Source organism: Mesoplodon densirostris, chromosome 8 (assembly GCF_025265405.1).
Source record: "Mesoplodon densirostris isolate mMesDen1 chromosome 8, mMesDen1 primary haplotype, whole genome shotgun sequence".
Lineage (NCBI taxonomy): Eukaryota > Metazoa > Chordata > Mammalia > Artiodactyla > Ziphiidae > Mesoplodon > Mesoplodon densirostris.
Genome location: NC_082668.1, coordinates 72369193 through 72388895, shown reverse-complemented (window position 1 = coordinate 72388895; position 19703 = coordinate 72369193). Strand labels below are relative to the sequence as shown.

The window sequence follows — 19703 nt, the reverse complement described above, 5'->3', positions numbered from 1 at the left end:
GTGCCCTATGATAGTGACATGGAGGGAAGTTCTTATTGCTTGTTTGAGCCTCAGATGCCTCATCTATAAAATGGGGATAATCGTAACCTACTTTGTAGTGTTGATGTGATAATCTAAAGTTCATAAGTTAGTGACTCACATAAAGTAAGGGATGAGTAAGCATTCATTCTTTTTCCTTTCCGTTTATGGCCTTTTCTGAACATATTCCTCTGCTGCCATTGACTGCTCTTTGAAGCCTAAAATCGGAGCTTAGTCGGATTAGTTGCTGGTCTTCTATCCAATAAAAGTGGGCTGCAGAGCTTGCCTTATTCTTTCAACCAACATATTTGAAGACCTTCTGTTTACAAGACACGGTATAAGGTACCTTAGAGCAAAGTTAAGTTGTCATCTCTGAGGCAAAAGTTCCTTTTGCCTCAGGAACTTTCAAAAGTTCCTTGTTCTGCCAAAGTGCTGATAATGTACACATTATCCAGTGCTCTGGATTAGGGCACTGAAAACCATAATTGTAAAAAAAAACCAAAAACTCATGTTATGGGGGGTGGGTCTGCTAACAACATCACACCCGGTTAGCATAAACCTTGATCAATTAACCAACCACCCTAGAAGAACTTGAAATCATGCAACAAAGAATAGATTTTAATGGGAACGAGAGTGTTTTTCTTTCAACGAAGTTGAGGTTCTGCTATGTTCTAGACACTGCCCAGGCGTATCTACTTGGAGACATAGCCTGGACCCTGCTAGGCTGGGTGGGGGCCCTTGCAAAGATCTCTGGACATGTTTGGTGAAGGGAGTGGAGGAGAAGAAAGCATCTGCAAGAAAGTGAAGGACTATCCTGTAAAGATACATGTTGCCTACGAGACCATTTTGTCTAGGGCAGCCTCACGAGGGGGCTCTTTACCTATCTACCCTGGGAAATCTGGGAAAGTAATCAAGAAAGAGCTTTGTTCCTTCTACATTGTGGAAAAGTGCATGGTCCTGTCATTGCAAACTCAGTGGAAAGAAACAAGCTCACATCCATTGGGAGTGATATGTGTCTTTGGACATTCCACTTTCACTTAGTCCACTTAATGCAACTATTAAAATACCAGATTTACCTCAAGTTTAACATTCACTTGTCTGATCTGGAAGGGCTGACATTTGGAGTATGTACCACTGCACAGCCCCATGTGGTAGCTACTAGTTAACATGTGGGTGTCTGCCTTTAAATTAAAGTGAAATAAAATTTTAAACATGTAAAAATTAAATGATAAGTTCAGTTCTTCCGTCTGGCCAGGCACATTTCAAGTGCTCCATAACCACATGTGGCTAGTGGCTACCATACTGGACAGCACCCATACAGAATATCCATCATTGCAGAAAGTTCTCTTGGACAACACTGGTTTTGTTTGTGCCATTACTGTGATTGTATGCTATGCTATACTATGGCATCTTAGTAATTCTCCAAAATAACCCTGAAGGGTTCATTCCTATTTTGCCGATGAGGATAGAATCGCAGAAAAGTTAAGCGGCTCTCCTCTCACGTTGTTGCCGCTGACAGATGGTCAGTGTCCAGTGAATGGACAGCTAAGCTAGGTAGGAAGTGAGAGGCACAGGACTGACCACAAAGCCCAAAAGTTCCAACAATAACTAGGTTCTGTTCCAGTATTAATGCATTTTAAAATCAAACATTTATAAACTCTCCCTTCTCCTTGCTCTAATTTAATGACATATCTAAATACTAAAACTACTCATAAGAAGAGGAAGTATATTTTAGTTTTAAAAGGACAAGATAAGTAAGTGGATCCCTGGATCTCATGGTAGGTTTGGAGAGTGACTGCAGATAGGCAAAAAGTTTGTTTTTTTTTTCCTAAAGTGGTAGAAATATTCTAATATTAGATTGTTGTGTGAATTGTATCCCGTAAATTTATTTAAAATTTATTGAATCATACATTTAAATTATGTGAATTTTATGGTATGTAAATTATACCTCAATAAAGCTGTTTTTTAAAAAAGAACTAGATGTAAATTCTAAAACTCTAGGGCAGCTAAAAATTGAACGTTGAAAAGCTGCCAGAAACTTTAATGAGTGAGTCAAATATTATTTGCTGGCAATTCCTGAATTTTCCTCATGATGGTAAACGAAATGATGTTCCATCTCAAGTCAAACACTGGGAAACTCTGCGAGGTATGTGTTATTATCTCCATTTCAAAGGGGAGGAAATGGAGACTCAGAAAGTTAAAATAAGTTGCCCAAGACACACAGCCAGTAAGAACTAGCAGCAGTGGCAAACCCAATACTTCCTGACCCCAAAGTCCACGGCCACTCTCCCATCCATGGCATGGCCTCTCTCTCCGGGCAGGAAAAGAAGTTTTCCATTGTTTGACTTGAGATCACTTTCCTTCTTCTAGGACAACAGTAAACTAACTGATTTTTCAATGTTTCTATAACGTTTGTATTTTATACTCAAGAAGATTTATGAAAGGTGTGAGGCTGGAATCTGTTTTCAATATTGAATAAAAGGGGGGGAAAATCTGGGCCTCATGTTAATACAAAGACATGTATGTGTTTCTTTTGATATTCACTAGGATGCATTATTTTATACATACATATGTAATGTTATATATATATAAAAAGACTTGCAGCGGGCTTCCCTGGTGGCGCAGTAGTTGAGAGTCCGCCTGCTGATGCAGCGGACGCGGGTTCGTAACCCCAGTCCGGGAAAATCCCACATGCCGCGGAGCGGCTGGGCCCGTGAGCCATGGCCGCTGAGCCTGCGCATCCGGAGCCTGTGCTCCGCAACGGGAGAGGCCACGACGGTGAGAGGCCCGCGTACCGCAAAAAAAAAAAAGACTTGAAGCAATTGTTTCCATTCCCGCCCCCCCGCCCCCCCCCCCCCCCAGTTTAGTTGTTTCTTTGGAGACTCAAAGATGTGACTTGCAATGGTTTCTGCTTAGGAACTTTTGAGGGACTAGCCTCTGTCGTGCATCGTACACATAGATTAACAGCCCGGGTTTGGCTCACTTGATGAGTTGGGTGCCTTGCTCTTTGCCCATTTGATGAAGTGGAATTTTGGAAAACAAAAAGCTGACAGGGCTGCAGTTTTTAGCTGTGGCCAGAGCTAGTAACCTTTATATCTTTAGTTCTGTCCTCTTAGCATCTAGCATTATTCCCTTCTTGCAGTTTCCCTCTTCCTGATCATAAAGGTTTAACCAGACCTCTGGGCAGTCCCCCCGACCCTCCAGTCCTACTAAGCCTGCTGCAGCCCCACTTCCCTTCCCCATCCTCCCTCTAGTCCGGCCCAGGCAGTCTCCTCTTGCCTCTCTGTGGCTCTCTTCTTCTGCTCTCTGTGCCTTTGTAAACAACCTACGTTCTTTTTCTTTTCCTTTCTTTCTCCTGTCTGTACTCTCTATCAACTAGTTGAAACAAATCAAATAAAAGTCAATAGAAACAAGAAACCAGTTCTGTGCCAAGCCAGCAGAACATGTCCATGGGCCAAATTTGAGCTCTTGATGTTGGATCTCTGCTATCCCTAGGACATTGAGAGACAGCAGTGATGATTTCCATATTCAGAGAAATGCAGATGTCATTGAAAGAAAAAAAACAGAGTAAATGCTGTGAATCTCACACTGTAATTATGAAAATAAATATCACAGTGCTTTATTTTTCCCTCTACCAATATTCTTAGAATATGGTGTGCTTTTACATACTTGGCAATAGTAGAACTTATTTAACAGTCTTGTTCACATTTCAAAATAAAGTTTATTTGCAGGAGCCCTTGAGTCACTTCTTGTGTGCGCAGATGATTGAATGCCAGGATTTGAAAAATCGTTAATGGAGGTTTCAGGAAATTAGCCATCTCCTAGTGTCAACAGTGGATTGTGTATTTTAGCTGTTTGACTCACTGCTCCACTGGGCAGCCTGCTTTCTTGTGAACTGCAGTCGTTAGCCTTCCCCAGCACGTGTTTTCAAAACAAGTGCCTCCTTCCTGACTTCCTGCATCGTAATCACTTTATAGTCCAGACACCTTCGCACACATCTAACACCTTAAAATGGTCTGCCACACACATCACACTTCAGCAAAGCATTGCCTAGAACTAACACAAAACTGTTTTCATATATTTTTTGGAAACATTGTTTCCTTTCTCTCTTACTCTGGATTTTATGCAGGTATACCTAAATTTGGACAAAAGATTTATGCTGATAGAACTCTCTTGTTTTAAAGGACTTAAAGGTAGCTCTTTTTAAAGCAATGAATGCATCTATAAAATAGTCACCCTGTACTTATTTATTTTGTAGGTCCAGATTTTTCCCCAGTAGATTTGCACAGAGGAGTTTGGTTACAATTTGGTTAGCAAATACATTTCCTCTGTAAAGGGCACTTCCAAAAGCACTGCATAAAGTGCATGGATTTGGACACACTGTAGTTACGAAATTTATAGTGTAATCATTTTGCAATATATAAATGTATCAAATCAACACATTGTACACCTTAAACTTGCACAGTGTTATATGTCAATTATATCTCAATAAAGCTGGGGAAAAAAACTTACCGTGTTTTCTATGCAGCAAATACAATAAAAAAAGGATACTGTACATTTCAAGATGGGCAACTTACTTGCATATGTAAGTAAGCTGAAAAATGATGAGAATCTCTTAACTCTTTTTTTTTTTTAAATCAAGGTAGAAATACCAGCACTAGGAAACAGAAATGAGAATGTCTATTTATTGTGTGCCTACTATGTGCCAGGTCCTAGAGTAAATATTTTATCAAGTCCAGCTCAGTGTAGGGTTTGAAACTGCTGGCTCTACGGTTGGATTACCCGTGTTTGAATCCCAGCTTACCCACTGCTCTAAGGATTCAGTGAGATAAGGTGTGCAAAGCATCTAGCCCCACGCTGGTGTGACAGCCAGAGCTCAATAATCAGGGATTCATTATATCCTATTCCATTTAATCCTGTGAAGTAAACCACATCCCCATTTTACAGAAGAGGAGACTGAATCTTAGAGTGGTCTAGGAACTTGTATAAAGTTTTCAAAAGTGGGTTGCAGAGTTAGAATTTAGAACCGGGGTTCTACTGGGCATTCTGATAAAACTCTAACCAGGAATTATTGTTCTAGGCTGCCAGGAAAATCTGTGCTGGGATTTTTTTTATGGTGGGAAAGACTACCCCAGCTAAAATGACACCTCTACTGAGACAAAGCTACCCTTACAGGCAGCAAATTCACAAATAATGTATAAACAAACAAACCCTAACATTTCTAAGTTTAGAAAAAACTTTCAAGGTGCCCGTTTCAGCAGTCAGCCATTCTTAGAGTTCTTTTTTTGCAGTGGGTAGCAAATTCTCAGCTATATGGATAAGCATACGCCTTTTAGAATCTGTACCTGGTTTATGAAGCATGCCAAATACACCAGTCTTATCAATACGTCTGCTGTGGAAATATCATCTACACAAATATCAACTTCTAATGCCAGCTTAAGGAAATTGTAAGGATCATGTTCTTTTAGCAAGCAGAAAGCAAACTTCTGGGGTGTTTGTTTTTGTTTTTAACTTTTCAGCTGCTGTGGTTTTCATCTCTTCTTATGGCATGAGCACCAAGTGATGTCCACTGCCCCAAATTCCTTGGCCACATGAGTCAGGCTGGATTTCATTATTGTTCAAATAGTTCTTCTAGGAATGGGCTTCAGTTGAGAACATCCTTGTTCAATGGCGTTGACAATGGAACTGAAAATCATTTTACTAATCCAGGTTTCTGCTTTGCTGTGTTGAAATCTTAAATTGATCATCTGTAATCCAAGATATGGGTAGGAGTTACTCTTGTAATAGGCTAAATCTCTTACTCCTTTAAATCTGTATATAAAAGAGAGAATGGAATGAAATTTCAGTTCCACAAGTTGATATGGGCTTAATATAAAGATAGCACAGGGCCTCCCTGGTGGCTCAGTGGTTGAGAGTCCGCCTGCCGATGCAGGGGATACGGGTTCGTGCCCCGGTCTGGGAGGATCCCACATGCCGCGGAGCGGCTGGGCCCGTGAGCCATGGCCGCTGAGCCTGCGCGTCCGGAGCCTGTGCTCCGCAACGGGGGAGGCCACAACAGTGAGAGGCCCGCATACCGCAAAAAAAAAAAAAAAAAAAGATAGCACAAAACAAGAAGAATTGGGGCTGAACATCACATAATTTTCATTGCAGTTTACTTTCTAGCACTTAATCTAGTCAAAATATTTCCCTTCATAACATTGCTACCTTCCGAATTACTCAGATGCTTAACTATATTCTGCCATCTAAATTTATGTCTGCAGTAAGGCATAGAGCGTATTTATCAAATTCTATGCAAATGAGAAGAACCCACTCCAGGATGCTGTTAGATGTGATGATTTAAGAAGCTCCACATCACCTCATTCAAGCTACTCCGGGTTTTCCTTTCCAGGGTTCAGCGGATTCCTACACGAGCAGGCCGTCTGACTCCGATGTCTCTCTGGAAGAGGATCGGGAAGCAATTCGGCAAGAGAGAGAGCAGCAGGCGGCCATCCAGCTTGAGAGAGCAAAGGTGACGTTCTTGCCCCTCTTGGGTTCCAAAGTGGCATGTTGCTCAGCAGGTATCAGCTGCTCTTCCCCTGCCTCAGATTTCTCTGGAGTAATCATTTTTTGATCATTCTGATAAGGCACCAGATTGCAAGGCTCCATGATCTGTTCACCCCTGAAAGTAACATTCTCAGGGAGCCATATCCTGAGACACGGACCCCTTCACCTACCTTTTGTGTTTGGTTTGGTGGTGAAAATTCTTGGTCATCTTCTAACTTAGCGATTGTGCCCCATATCCAGCTTGCCCCTCCCACTGTTGTTAGAGGGCCTCCCAAGGAACCAGCGTGCTTGCGCCGTTCTCCATGACAGCAGCCTTCATTGCAGGCCACACGTGCATAATTGGTCAGTGGGTCTCCCTGTTGGTGTCTCTGTTCTTCCCTCTTGGTGTCAATCTCCCACCTCAAGTTCACCGTTCAGAGCTTTGAACCGTGATTAGCATTTCAGCAAAGATAAGCAATGAAAGGCTTTGCCACAAGAGACCTTCAGATATTCCACAGGGAGGGGCCCCCATAGGAATCCCTGCCCCATAGGAGGCAACAAAGAACAAATGGCATTTTTGAATGTTAGAACTGAGTCACTAGAGATCTCTCATGCTATGTCTTTCAGACTTTTTTTTTTTTTTTTTTTGAGCACAGACCCCTTTTGTCAAATGAAATTTTATGCACAGTAACAGATATAACACGTTCCTGGTCAGCCTCTCCTCCCTTGCCCTTCACGATAGACTCCTAAAGCATATTGATCTAGTCTTTCTAATTTTTAGGAGAAAAAAAAAAAAAAGGAAGCTCAGATAAAGTGAACTCCTTCCCTTTTCTATTTTTATTTTATTTATTTATTATTATTTATTTATTTATTTATTGCGGTACGTGGGCCTCTCTCACTGTTGTGGCCTCTCCCATTGCGGAGCACAGGCTCTGGATGCGCAGGCTCAGCGGCCATGGCTCACGGGCCCAGCCGCTCCGCGGCATGTGGGATCCTCCCGAACCGGGTCACGAACCCGTGTCCCCTGCATCGGCAGGCGGACTCTCAACCACTGCGCCACCAGGGAAGCCCCCCTTTTCTATTTTTACAGTAAAATGTTTAAAAGAGCCGGAAGAGGAGGATGAGGCAGGTTCACAAGGTGTCTTCCTTTGCTTCCACACCCGTGCTACCTTAGCTGGTTGGCGGAAGGGGGTTGGAGCAGCACCTGGGAAAGGACATCAATGAGACTCTAACTCGGATCCTGCCTCAGTGCTCTTGCTCCCCAGGCATGGTCCCAGCATGAGTAAATGAGCCCATAACAGAGCAGCCCGCGATTGCTGGAAACTGGTGTTCTTACTTGTGGCTAATTTTTGTTTTAGGTTTCTCTCAGTCTATTTTGTGGCCATTGTGGTCACCCAAATGTCAGCAGCAGCGCTGTTAGCTTAGGCTGGTGGCTTACTTAACCTCTGCCAAGCTGCACCAGCCCAAGAGCACTTTGCTGCGGAGGAATCTGTCTTTAAAAAGTTTCAGAAGCAGTTTTTGTTAGCTAGGAAGAAGCTGATGCATGAGCAGCTCCGCCCTTCCTGTCTACTCTGACCACGCTTTCTTTTCCCTGGCAGGACAAGGTATTCTATTGAGTGGGATCCCTCAGGTTTTCAGGCCTAAGGCTATTTCAAAAATATTTATTTTAACCCTCCACCACCTTTTTATTTAAGACCCAGCACACATTTCCTGTATGGCAAGGTGGAGGCGTCTGTTACCATTTAAAATAATAAACATGAGTTTTATGACTAGAGGCCAAAGCAGACTGCCCCTCCCGCCTTTCCATCCCTTCCCCCAGAATTTTAGGGCACGATTCTTTGGGATGTTGGAAAGTACGACAGGAGGGGGAACGCGGTCGGGCTGATAGGACTGAATCCCCTTCAGAGCCCTTTCTGCAGATTTCTCACTGCTGCCTGGAAATGTGGAACCCAGTTGAGATCTCTCTTTGGAAAGTGATTTCCCTTAGTGCCTGGTACTATCCATTATCTGGTTCTACATTTCAGTGTGAAAAATCCTCTTCTGTCTTCCTCCCTCCATCCTTATTCCATGGTTCTGTTCCCAGTCCAAACCTGTAGCATTTGCTGTGAAGACAAATGTGAGCTACTGTGGTGCCTTGGATGAGGATGTGCCTGTTCCAAGCACGGCCATCTCCTTCGACGCCAAGGACTTTCTACACATTAAAGAGGTAAATGTAGGGCACTCTGTACCCCCTAACCTGCTACAAGGCCAAGGCCAGGCATCAGCTCTGAGCCAAACTAAATGGAGAGGAGCCCTGAGGAGCTGCCAATGTGTTACCTCATTTAATTGGCCAAGCCTTCCAAATCCATTCCTTCTCACCGAGATTTGGAAGCCTGAGATCATTGCTTACATTATCACACATTTAAAACATTGAATCACAATCATCAGAGGATCGATTTAGGATAGACCTGTGGTCCTCTGGTCACCTTTTAATCACCTACTATGATAGATCCATTGACATAGATCAATGGATCCAATTTAGGGAAACGTGAGTTTGGTGGCATGGCGCCTACCCAGAAGGCACCATTTACAAGGGATGTTGTAACTATAAACATCTGGATTATTGTCCCGTGGACCTTGACCTCCAAACCAACACTACAGAGTATAATAATTAAATTGTTAAAGCTAAGAGAAGGGCAGAGGAGTTTGGGAAACAGAAACCTTGAGGGATTGAGCACTTGAGGCCTCGCACCTTGAAAGATGGAATAGTGACATCAAAAACTTTCATTTACTCAACCTGGGTGTATTGAAATCCTCCTTCATGTCAGACATCGTGCTGGGCATTTGGGGATCAGAGCTGAAGGTCCACTGTCCCCTCGGCCAGGGAGCTCAGAGTCTGGTGGGGGAGACAGACTAGTGCATAGTTTCTGCATGGGTTGAGAAGTTCTGTTACAGCAAAATTGAATGGGTGTTGTGGGAGCCCAAAGAAAGAGCAGGAGGGACCATCCGGCTCAGGAGGAGGAGGGTGGGGGGCTGGAAAGCTCTTCAGAAGTGGTGAAGCCTGAGTTCAGGCTGGGGTGAGGGGTGGTGGTTTCAGGTGGAAGGGACAGCCAGGGGCAATGAGCACAGCACGGCTGGAGGGCGGTAAGCGGGGAGTGGTACAGGGGATGGGCCACGTCAGAGAGGCAGGGGCCAGATGAGAAAGGACCTCGTAGGCCATGGCAAGGAGGCTGGACTCGATCGCCAGGCAGTGGGCTGGAGAGGAATTTTAAATAAAGGATGGATGTGACCAGCCTCGTATCTTAGCATGGTGATTCTGATGGTCGAGGGAGTATTGCAGAGGCTGGGGAGGCAAGGTAAGTCTAGACAGTGGCTGAAGCAGAGATGGTAGAAAGAGGGAGCAGCTTGGAGAGAGAGTTAAGAGGCAAATAGACCAGACTGGAAGATTTCACATGGTGGCGGGGGGCAGATAGTGGAGAAAGTGAGATGAAGAGAAATGAAGGATGGAGGGCAGTTTTTCTAGCTCACCTGAAAGGGCAGAGGGTGGTGTCAGCTATCAAAATAAAGAAGGCCGAGAGGGGAGAAGATTTGTGACAGGGGTGATGTGATTATAAATTTGCTATTAGGTGCACTGTGTCTGGGGCACTGGGAACCTCCCATGGAGTTACTCAGTGGGCCTTTCGCCACGTAATGTGGAGGCCAGAGGAGAGGAATTGCAGTTTGCTCTTCCTAAGTGCTTTGAGTTGAAAAGGAGGACAGGTTTTAGCCAGGAGAAGGCAGCATAGAGTTGAGGGAGTGTTTTACAAGTTTATTTCCCTTTTTTTGTTTTTTTAGGATGGGAAAGATTTAAATATGTTTTCCATGCTGAGGTGTTGAACCCAGTGATATATATGGGAAGGAAAAGACCTAACTGATAGAATGAGGGGCTGGAGTAGAGGCAAGGAGATGGCGTCCGGAATATTGGCACAAGAAGTCGGCCGAGTCAGGAGGAAAGTCTTGCCTTCCTTGAACTTCCCTGTTCTGCACAGGATTTTCCAGTGGGGCTGGAGGCATACATTGGAGGACATTCCTACTTGATAGTCTCCATTGGCTCTGCTGGAAAGGAGCCGTTAGAAATTGGATCTTAGAAAAGAGAGAGTGGATATAATGGTGGATACATGTCATTACACTTTGTCAAAACCCATAGAAGGTACAACATGACTCTGGGTGAGAATGATGCGTCATTGTAGGTTCATCATTGTAACAAATGTACCACTTTAGTGTGGGATGTTGATAGTGGGGGAGGTTATGCAGGTGTGGAGGCAGGGCTATATGGGAACTCTCTGTACTTTTCCGAAAATTCTGCTATGAACCTAGAACTGCTCTTAAAAATGAAGTTTACTAATTAAAAAACATTTTAAAAAAAGAAAAAAGAGAGTGTAAGAGTGGAACAATAAAGTGAAACCTGACCCTGACGAGCCCGAGGAATGTGATCGACATAAACCTGGCACTTAATGTCACTGAGACACCAGCACTTTCCCTCTGGCCCAAAACAAGACGTGCACAGTTAATATATAGCAATTTGAAAATCACTGTCTTTCAAAACTCTGCATTCTACAATAGCATTAATGACACCAAGACATATACATTAAAATGTTTTTAACTATATGATAGCAAGTAAGTCAAACACTGGGATGTCTACAGATGTCTCACTGTATTTGCATTGTGCCCATGTGAACTGGGTGAAATTCTACATTTGTTCCTTTGTTCCATTCAAGATATAGTTCTTGAGCATTTAGTGTGTGCTCATGTTGGCAGATATTGTCTGACAGATGTTGTCTGACAGCTGTAAACAGAGACAGAGTACCTTCCCTCATGGACTTAACTTCTAGTGGGGAGACAGATAATGAAAAAATAAATCATTACAAATTGTGAATGCTTTGTGTAAAAAATGAACTGGATGCTGGGAATCTTAAAATATAGGGATGAGGAGGTTATATACTTTTAAATATAGGGGTGATCAGAGAAGCCTTTCTGAGTATGTGACCATTAAGCAGGGTAGCCAGCCTTAAAAAAAAAAAAAAAGGAAGAAAGAAGACGCCTTCTAGGGAGAGGAAACAGCATGTGTAAAGGCCCTGTGGTAGGACAAAATAAGCTGGCACAATCAATCAACTGGACGAAGGTCATATGGCTGGAACGCAGTGAGCCAGTAGCAGGAAACAGAGTTGTAGAAGTAAGCAGGGCACAGGTCAAGTAGGACCTTAAGGTGATGGCAAGACTTCATATTTTATTCTAAGTATAATAAGAAGGCACCTAAGACTTTAAAAGCAGAGGAGTGGGGTGAATTTATTTTTTGAAGGCTATTCTGATTGTTGTAGAGACAGTGGATTGGAGTGGGATACGTACGGAATCAGGGAGACTGTTAGAACCATTTTAGATGAGAGATAATGGGACTGAGCTGGCCTGGTGTCAGTGAGATGGAAAGAAGTAGACACATTTGACATCTATTGTGGAAGTTCAATGATCAGTGCTGCTGATGGACCACACGTAGGAACTAAGATTGAGGGAGAAGTCCAAGACGATCAAGGAAATCAAGGTTTATGAATTGAGCAACTAGGATGGAGTTGACCAGGGTGGAGTGAGGACAGATGGGAAGGGAGGCTAGGGAGTAGACATCTCAAAGGAGATATGAAGGAGGAAGTTAGATGTAAGAATTTGGAGCTCGGAGGAAGGGGTTGGGCCAAAGAAATAAATTTGGATCATTAGTTTATCCAGGTGACATTTAAAGCTGAGGTAATGACTGAAGTCACCTAAAGAGAGAGGAGAGGGAGGAGAGAAAACAGCCCTGGATCAGACTCAGAGGAATTCCATCCTGCAAGTGTGGGGTGCATGAAAAGATTCAACAATTAAGGAAAAGGAGAAACATGAGATTTGGGAGGAAAATCAAGACAGAGCAAGGCATGGACATCAAGAGAGAAGAGCGTATCCAAAAGGAGGAAGCAACCAGCTGTGGCCAGTGTTGCAACACGTCACCTAAGACAAGGAGAAAGGAATAGATGTCGGGTTGGCAAAGCGGTCAGTAGCAAGGAAGTCACTGGGACCATTGTCTGGAGTTGTGGAGACAGAGAGACAGAAGCTGGATGGAGTGTGATGAGGAGAGAAGGGGAGTTAGGAAGTATATTTAGCAAGCACAGACGGTGCTTTCAAGGGAGTTGACACTGACCGGGCAGTAGACTGAAGAGCGTATTGAAGCCAAAAGAGGTTTCCTTTCAAGATGGGAGCTATCAGAGCACCAGTACATGCTGCTATTAACCACCAGAGAGAGAGTGAGAGATTGATGGGAAAGCAGAGATAGGCAAAGGAGTAAAGTTTTTGGTAGTCAGGAAGCGTGGGATCCAGACCCCGAGAGGAGAGACAGACCTCTGATACGAAGGGGAACACTAATTCATTATAACATGCAGGAAAAAGGTGAGTGCAGGCACACACAGCTCAGCCTTGGTTGTAAGAAGCTGAGGAAGCACTGAGTTGATGGCTTCTGCTTTCTCAATCGTGTATGCGGTGGGGATATCCATATTTGCCTCGAAGACAAGGACTCTTTACCTGAAACATGTACCCTGGCATCTGAATGGTGACGTTGACTTTGTCTCACCATTCCCATCAAAAATGACCAAACCGTATTCATTAGCTGCTCATACCCATCATTTCCAAGGAGAAGCAGCGCTTTAACTGGTAAGAAAAGTTTTCACATATTCCATGCACACTACTCACACCCTTATCCCCACCTTGCTATATTTTATTGCTTTCCTCCATTCCATCAATCTTCTCCATTTGTCCAGTTGGTTGCTTTCTTGATGTATGTGCTCCTTGATCAGTGACTTTCTCTTGTCTGGCAGTTTGATTTATGGTATTGAGTTGGTAATCCTATGTGGATTAGAGCCACTTGTTTTCAGACCTTGAAATCGCAGATAAGGAAACATCTTAGAAAGAGAAAGTGCTCATCGTCTTAGGGAAATGAGAAGGATTGGAACACTAAGGTGACCTTGCCAGAAAGCTGGCGTGTGCTCCCAGAATATCAACACAAAGGAACATATTTCTGTAATCGAGTTGTAGCCTTTCCTCTCATGCATCGCCTAGAAGGCCATTTGGTATGCTCTGTATAAGTACTGCCTCAGTAACAAAAAGCTTCAATGCAGAGAAAAGCTCCAGCTCTCCTTATCACATATACCAAAGGACCGGCGATTTAAGCTTTTGAACATACAACGCAACTTTCCCCAAAGTGGCTCAAAGAACTTTCATTAACATTAAGTCAGATTCTCACTGTTTCTTAGAACTAAGGTAAAACATCTTGGGAAGTTGCGTTAACTACTTCAGAAACCCCTTAAGGTTATTTGGATACGACTTAGTAAGTTAGTGTTCCGGTGGGCTAACTTGATTTCCTGGAAGTAACTTAAGCCCTAGGAAACTATGACTCATTGTGTGTTTTGTCCCTACCACAGTAAAATTTAAATTCCAGGTCTGTGCACCAAGCATTCTGAAAGGGTCCCGCTGCCTTTTGTTAATTCCAAAATAAACGGGCCTGGTATTTCAGGCCTGTTATCCTGAAATAAACGAAGGAAAGATGGAAGAAACTGAGACCTAGATTGTTCAAGATTTTATATTAGGTCAACTCTTTTCTTCAGTGCAGGCTCAGACTGCATGCCCTGTGGGCCTTGTGTAGGAGCTGTGTGCATAACAAAGGCCAAATCTCTAAATCATATCTTTCTGCTTTTGAGTGTGAAGCTGTTACTCAGAATTACTCAGTTACCTGGAATTTCATGCTGCGATGATTCAACAGAATCATCCATTCCTCCTTCACAACGTGTCAATGTCATATACATATAAATTCTACTGTTCTCTGAGCTAAGCACAATATACCACAGAGAGTTACATTTTGAAAAAACTAAATGCTTTCTGGATCAAAGAGAGAGAGTTACCTTGCCCAACACTGTTACAGACAAAAAAGGAAGTTTTTGGAATTATCTCTGGAGGATGTAAACAGTAGGACTAATATCTGCTTTCTAGAAATCACCTAGCAGAAACCTTCCCTTGAGGCAAGTAGCTTGGATTAAATATGCCTCCTGCCCTAGGATTCAGCAAATCTATCATTATAAATGCAGTTTTGCTGGCCCATCACATAGGACCATGTTCACCCCATATTGGCTGAAGCCTTTGTGTGGGTTTGTTTCCCAAGTTTATGTGTCGTGGAACTTTATTTAAATGGAAATTCCTTCATTCCTGTTGGGCTTCAGGCCATTTGGAGATTATTTCAAAAATTCCACTTATGTATAATATGCTTAGCCTTTGTAAGAGTAGGCTTGTTTTTCTTCCGGTAGTAAGATGGACCTTGATTTCCAAACCTATATTTGGAAGATTATAAGTTTTCCCCAGAGAGAGTAGAATACATATAGTATGGTGGAATTTTTACCTCAAAGCCTTTGACAAAAAACAGACTATTCAGTGTATTTTGTCTTAGACTTGTCTATCCTGTCTTCCAGAGTTCCAGTTACATTGGTGCATATTTATCCTTGTAAAATCTATTCCTTACGAATTGGCTAGGACTTCTTGACAAGGACCAAAGGAATCCAAATGTTAAGACCTGACTTTAGCCCAGGGATTGGCAAACTGTGGCTCACAGGCTGAAACCAGCCTGCTGCCTTTTTTGGAAAGAAAACATTTGTTGAAGCACAGCCGTGCTTACTTGTTTACGTACTGACTGTGGCTGCTTCCACACTATAATAGCAGATTACAGTAGTTGCAGCAGAGACCATATGGCCTGCAAACCCTAAAGTGTTTACTATCTGGGCCTTTAGATTAAAAGTTTGCTTTCTTCTATGGACTCCTCCACCCCAGATATATATAATATAGTATAATATACTATAAATAGTGTTTGTATATGTAATATAGTATAGTATAATATTATATAATATAGTGTTTCATTCTTTTGGTCCCCTGAGATTAATAAATGTGAAGATCAGTGAATTACTGTTGATAGCAGTTTTATTCCTGCATTCCAGAAATATAACAATGATTGGTGGATAGGAAGGCTGGTGAAAGAAGGCTGTGAGATTGGCTTCATCCCAAGTCCACTTAGATTGGAGAACATACGGATTCAGCAAGAACAGAAAAGAGGACGTTTTCACGGAGGGTAAGGCTCCTTGCTTTCTCTAAATTTTTTTGGAGGAAGTAGGAAAATTAGGTGATATTTTCAAGTTTGCTTGTTAGGTTAAACATATATGCTTTCAAAGTAAAAGCTACTTTTCTGTGTGCAAGGTGTTTCTGAAATTGACACAAAGGGGTTTCAGATAGTTCACTCTCCCCGTTGTGTGCTGAAGCCTGGACACCCCTGGACTCAACACGAATTCCACAGTGGAGACTGTTTTCTGTGGCTTCAGCAAACCCTCCTGGGAACCTAAGCTTTCCTCTGTGAGAGTCCTGTAGGGCATCCTTTCTCAGTAAAGTAAGTGGGGGCCTGGCCTGACCTGGCATCATGGCTCTTCTTGGTTAACTTTCAGAGACTCTCTTTCAGGTGGGCACAGAATGCCATGGCACATGCAATACCATCCTGGGACTAGTATCACTTTCTCCAGGGTTTTCTGTGGCCGCTGCCATCGCTTGGTACTGGGGGTAAGACTCTGTCCAGCTTCAGATGAATTAACCTCTAGTGAACTAATGAAGTAGCCACAAAGATCTCAGAGTGCAGGTATTTAAAGGTCCCAGGGTTACAAGCAAAGCCTGAGAGGAGAAATCAGAATCATACTGAGCCTGCATATATTGTGAGCCTACATTGAAGCACTGATTTAGTATGTGTTACCATTTTTTGAAAGTCCTAAAATAGAATCAGTTCTTTCTCTTAACTCTCAACCTCCTTTTTCTATTAGATCCTTTTCTGTTTCAAAAACTCCTCTGTTCTTCAGGGGTCCTTTTGCCTTTGTCATAATGGGAACCTCTTAAACAGTGATAGGAGATCACAAATGTAGAGTGTTAGCCCACTTTTAATTATCAATCTTTTTTTGTATGTAACATGCTTATAATATTATTAATGATTAATCCCTCTTATTACTTCTTCTCTAGACTTTTTGTCTCTCATGCTGCTCCATGTGGGAACACATGTTCCTGTCTCAGGACCTTTGCAATTGCTGTTTCCTTTCACTGGACGCTTTTCTTCACTTTTCCACTGGATCGCTCCATCTGCTTCAGATCTTAGTTAAATATCACCTTTTCAATGACCCCTTTCCTGCCACCATATTTAAAGTTGAATCCACTTCTCTTCCCTTGCTTCCTATCTCTCTCCCGACTCAGTTTTCTCTGTTGCATTTATTACTATCAGAAATACTATATATTTACCTATTCATCTGTTTGATACTGATATTTCCCGTTAGAATTTGTCTGTATAAGGGAAGGAATTTTGTTTTTCCCCCCACTGTTGTATTCCTAGTTTCTAGGACAGTGAATACTCAATAAATATTTGAATGAAATAATAAGTGAATTATTATCACCATTTCCAAAGTTATTCTACTACTATTATTATTATTCCATAAAATTATTTTACACTTCTGAACTAAAGGCTTACTTTGCTCACAGGCACAAGAGTAAAACCAAGAGCTCAAAGACATGATCTTCTTTTATCTTTATACCAACTGTGAAGTATAGTTTCTCCTTCTAGAGATAGGGAAACTCAGGCACAAAGATATGATATGGTGTGCCAAGGTCCCACGACTAGTAATGGGCAAAGCCGGGAGGAGAAATCAGATTGTCCTAACTCTAGGGACCATACTTAAGCACTGAAGGAAGGGACACTGGAGAAGTGGGAAGGTGGGCTCCTGAGGGCCCTGGTGGGCTCCAGGGAAGCTTCCCAAGCCGCATGCAGGGACCAATACCAATGTGCTTCCATTCCATTCCATAATATTATTCATGACCAAATCCTTACTGCCAGTTCTTAATTCTGATCCCCACATAAGAAGTGCTTTTTCCAGGTCTTACTGCTTGTTTTGAGCTGTGTTTGACATCCAGCTAGTGTACTGGTGATGAGTGTTGGTTAAAAAGACAGTTCACAAGAACATTCCTATTAGTGATTCTTTTGCCTCATTTCTTCATTGAATAATTAGGAGACATACTTTAGCAAAATATTTCCAGGTCCTAGATAGTTTCCCACTTTCTCTGTGAAAGGAGGTCAAAGAAAACATTTGGGCAGATCCTTGAAGTACTCTATAGCAGGACTTGGTGTGTTTTGAATTACTTAGTGGATTAAGGCCAAAGAAAGCTTTGTACTCTCAAGTTCTACTTCCAAGGAATCTGGGGAATGAGTCTTTTTTTTCTTTGAATTTTATTTTATTTATTTTTTTATACAGAAGGTTCTTATTAGTTATCTATTTTATACATATTACTGTATATATGTCAATCCCAATCTCCCAGTTCATCCCCCCACCCCCCACCCACTTCCCCGCCTTGGTTGTCCATGCATTTGTTCTCTACATCTGTGTCTCTATTTCTGCCCTGCAAACTGGTTCATCTGTACCATTTTTCTATGTTCCACATATATGCATTAATATACGATATTTGTTTTTCTCCTTCTGACTTACTTCACTCTGTATGACAGTCTCTAGATCCATCCACATCTCTACAAATGACCCAATTTCATTCCTTTTTATGGCTGAGTAATATTCCATCGTATATATGTACCACATCTTCTATATCCATTTGTCTGTCAATAGGCATTTAGTTTGCTTCCATGACCTGGCTATTGTAAATAGTGCTGCAATGAACATTGCGGTGCATGTGTCTTTTTGAATTACGGTTTTCTCTGGGTATATGCCCAGTAGTGGGATTGCTGAGTCATGTGGTAATTCTATTTTTAGTTTTTAAGTAACCTCCATAGTGGCTGTATCAATTTACATTCCCAGCAACAGTGCAAGAGGGTTCCCTTTTCTCCACACCCTCTCCAGCATTTGTGGTTTGTACATTTTCTGATGATGCCCATTCTAACTGGTGTGGGGTGATACCTCATTGTAGTTTTGATTTACATTTCTCTAATAATTAGTGATGTTGAGCAGCTTTTCATGTGCTTCTTGGCCATCTGTATGTCTTCTTTGGAGAAATGTCTATTTAGGTCTTCTGCCCATTTTTGGATTGGGTTGTTTGTATTTTTAATATTGAGCTGCATGAGCTGTTTATGTATTTTGGAGATTAATCCTTTGTCGGGTGATTCATTTGCAAATATTTTCTCCCATTCTGAGGGTTGTCTTTTCGTCATGTTTGTAGTTTCCTTTGCTTTGCAAAAGCTTTGAAGTTTCATTAGGTCCCATTTGTTTACTTTTGTTTTTATTTCCATTACTCTAGGAGGTGGGTCAAAAAGATCTTGCTGTGATTTATGTCATAGAGTGTTCTTCCTATGTTTTCCCCTAGGAGTTTTATAGTGCCTGGTCTTACATTTAGGTCTTGAATCCATTTTGAGTTTATTTTGGTGTATGGTGTTAGGGAGTGTTCTAATTTCATTTTTTTACATGTGGCTGTCCAGTTTTCCCAGCACCACTTATTGAAGAGGCTATCTTTTCTCCATTGTATATCCTTGCCTCCTTTGACATAGATTAGTTGACCATAGGTGCATGGGTTTATCTCTGGGCTTTCTATCCTGTTCCATTGATCTATATTTTTGTTTCTGTACCAGTACCATACTGTCTTGATTACTGTAGCTTTGTGGTATAGTCTAAAGTCAGGGAGTCTGATTCCTCCAGCTCTATTTCCCTCAAGTTTGCTTTGGTTCTTTGGGGTCTTTTGTGTCTCCATACAAATTTTAAGATTTTTTGTTCTAGTTCTGTAAAAAAAAAATGCCATTGGTAATTTGATAGGGATTGCATTGAATCTGTAGATTGCTTTGGGTAGTATAGTCATTTTCACAATATTGATTCTTGCAATCCAAGAGCATGGTATATCTCTCTATCTGTTTGTGTCATCTTTGATTTCTTTCATCAGTGTCTTATAGTTTTCTGCATACAGGTCTTTTGTCTCCCTAGGTAGGTTTATACCTAGCTATTTTATTCTTTTTGTTGCAATGGTAAAGTGGAGTGTTTCCTTAATTTCTCTTTCTGATCTTTCATTGTTAGTGTATAGGAATGCAAGAGATTTCTGTGCATTAATTTTGTATCCTGCAACTTTACCAAATTCATTGA

At 42.0% G+C, this 19703-nt stretch overlaps 1 protein-coding gene across 3 annotated transcripts in view; it reads left to right on the top strand.

Annotated features, from left to right (window-relative positions):
• CACNB4 (calcium voltage-gated channel auxiliary subunit beta 4) overlaps nt 1-19703 on the top strand; it is a 263277-nt gene that overhangs the window by 202741 nt on the left and 40833 nt on the right. For all 3 annotated transcript variants that reach the window (XM_060107361.1, XM_060107363.1, XM_060107365.1), the window contains exons 3-5: nt 6407-6526; nt 8624-8746; nt 15552-15682. In XM_060107361.1, the coding sequence (XP_059963344.1) occupies nt 6407-6526; nt 8624-8746; nt 15552-15682 (374 nt within the window). The remainder of the gene's footprint in view (nt 1-6406; nt 6527-8623; nt 8747-15551; nt 15683-19703) is intronic.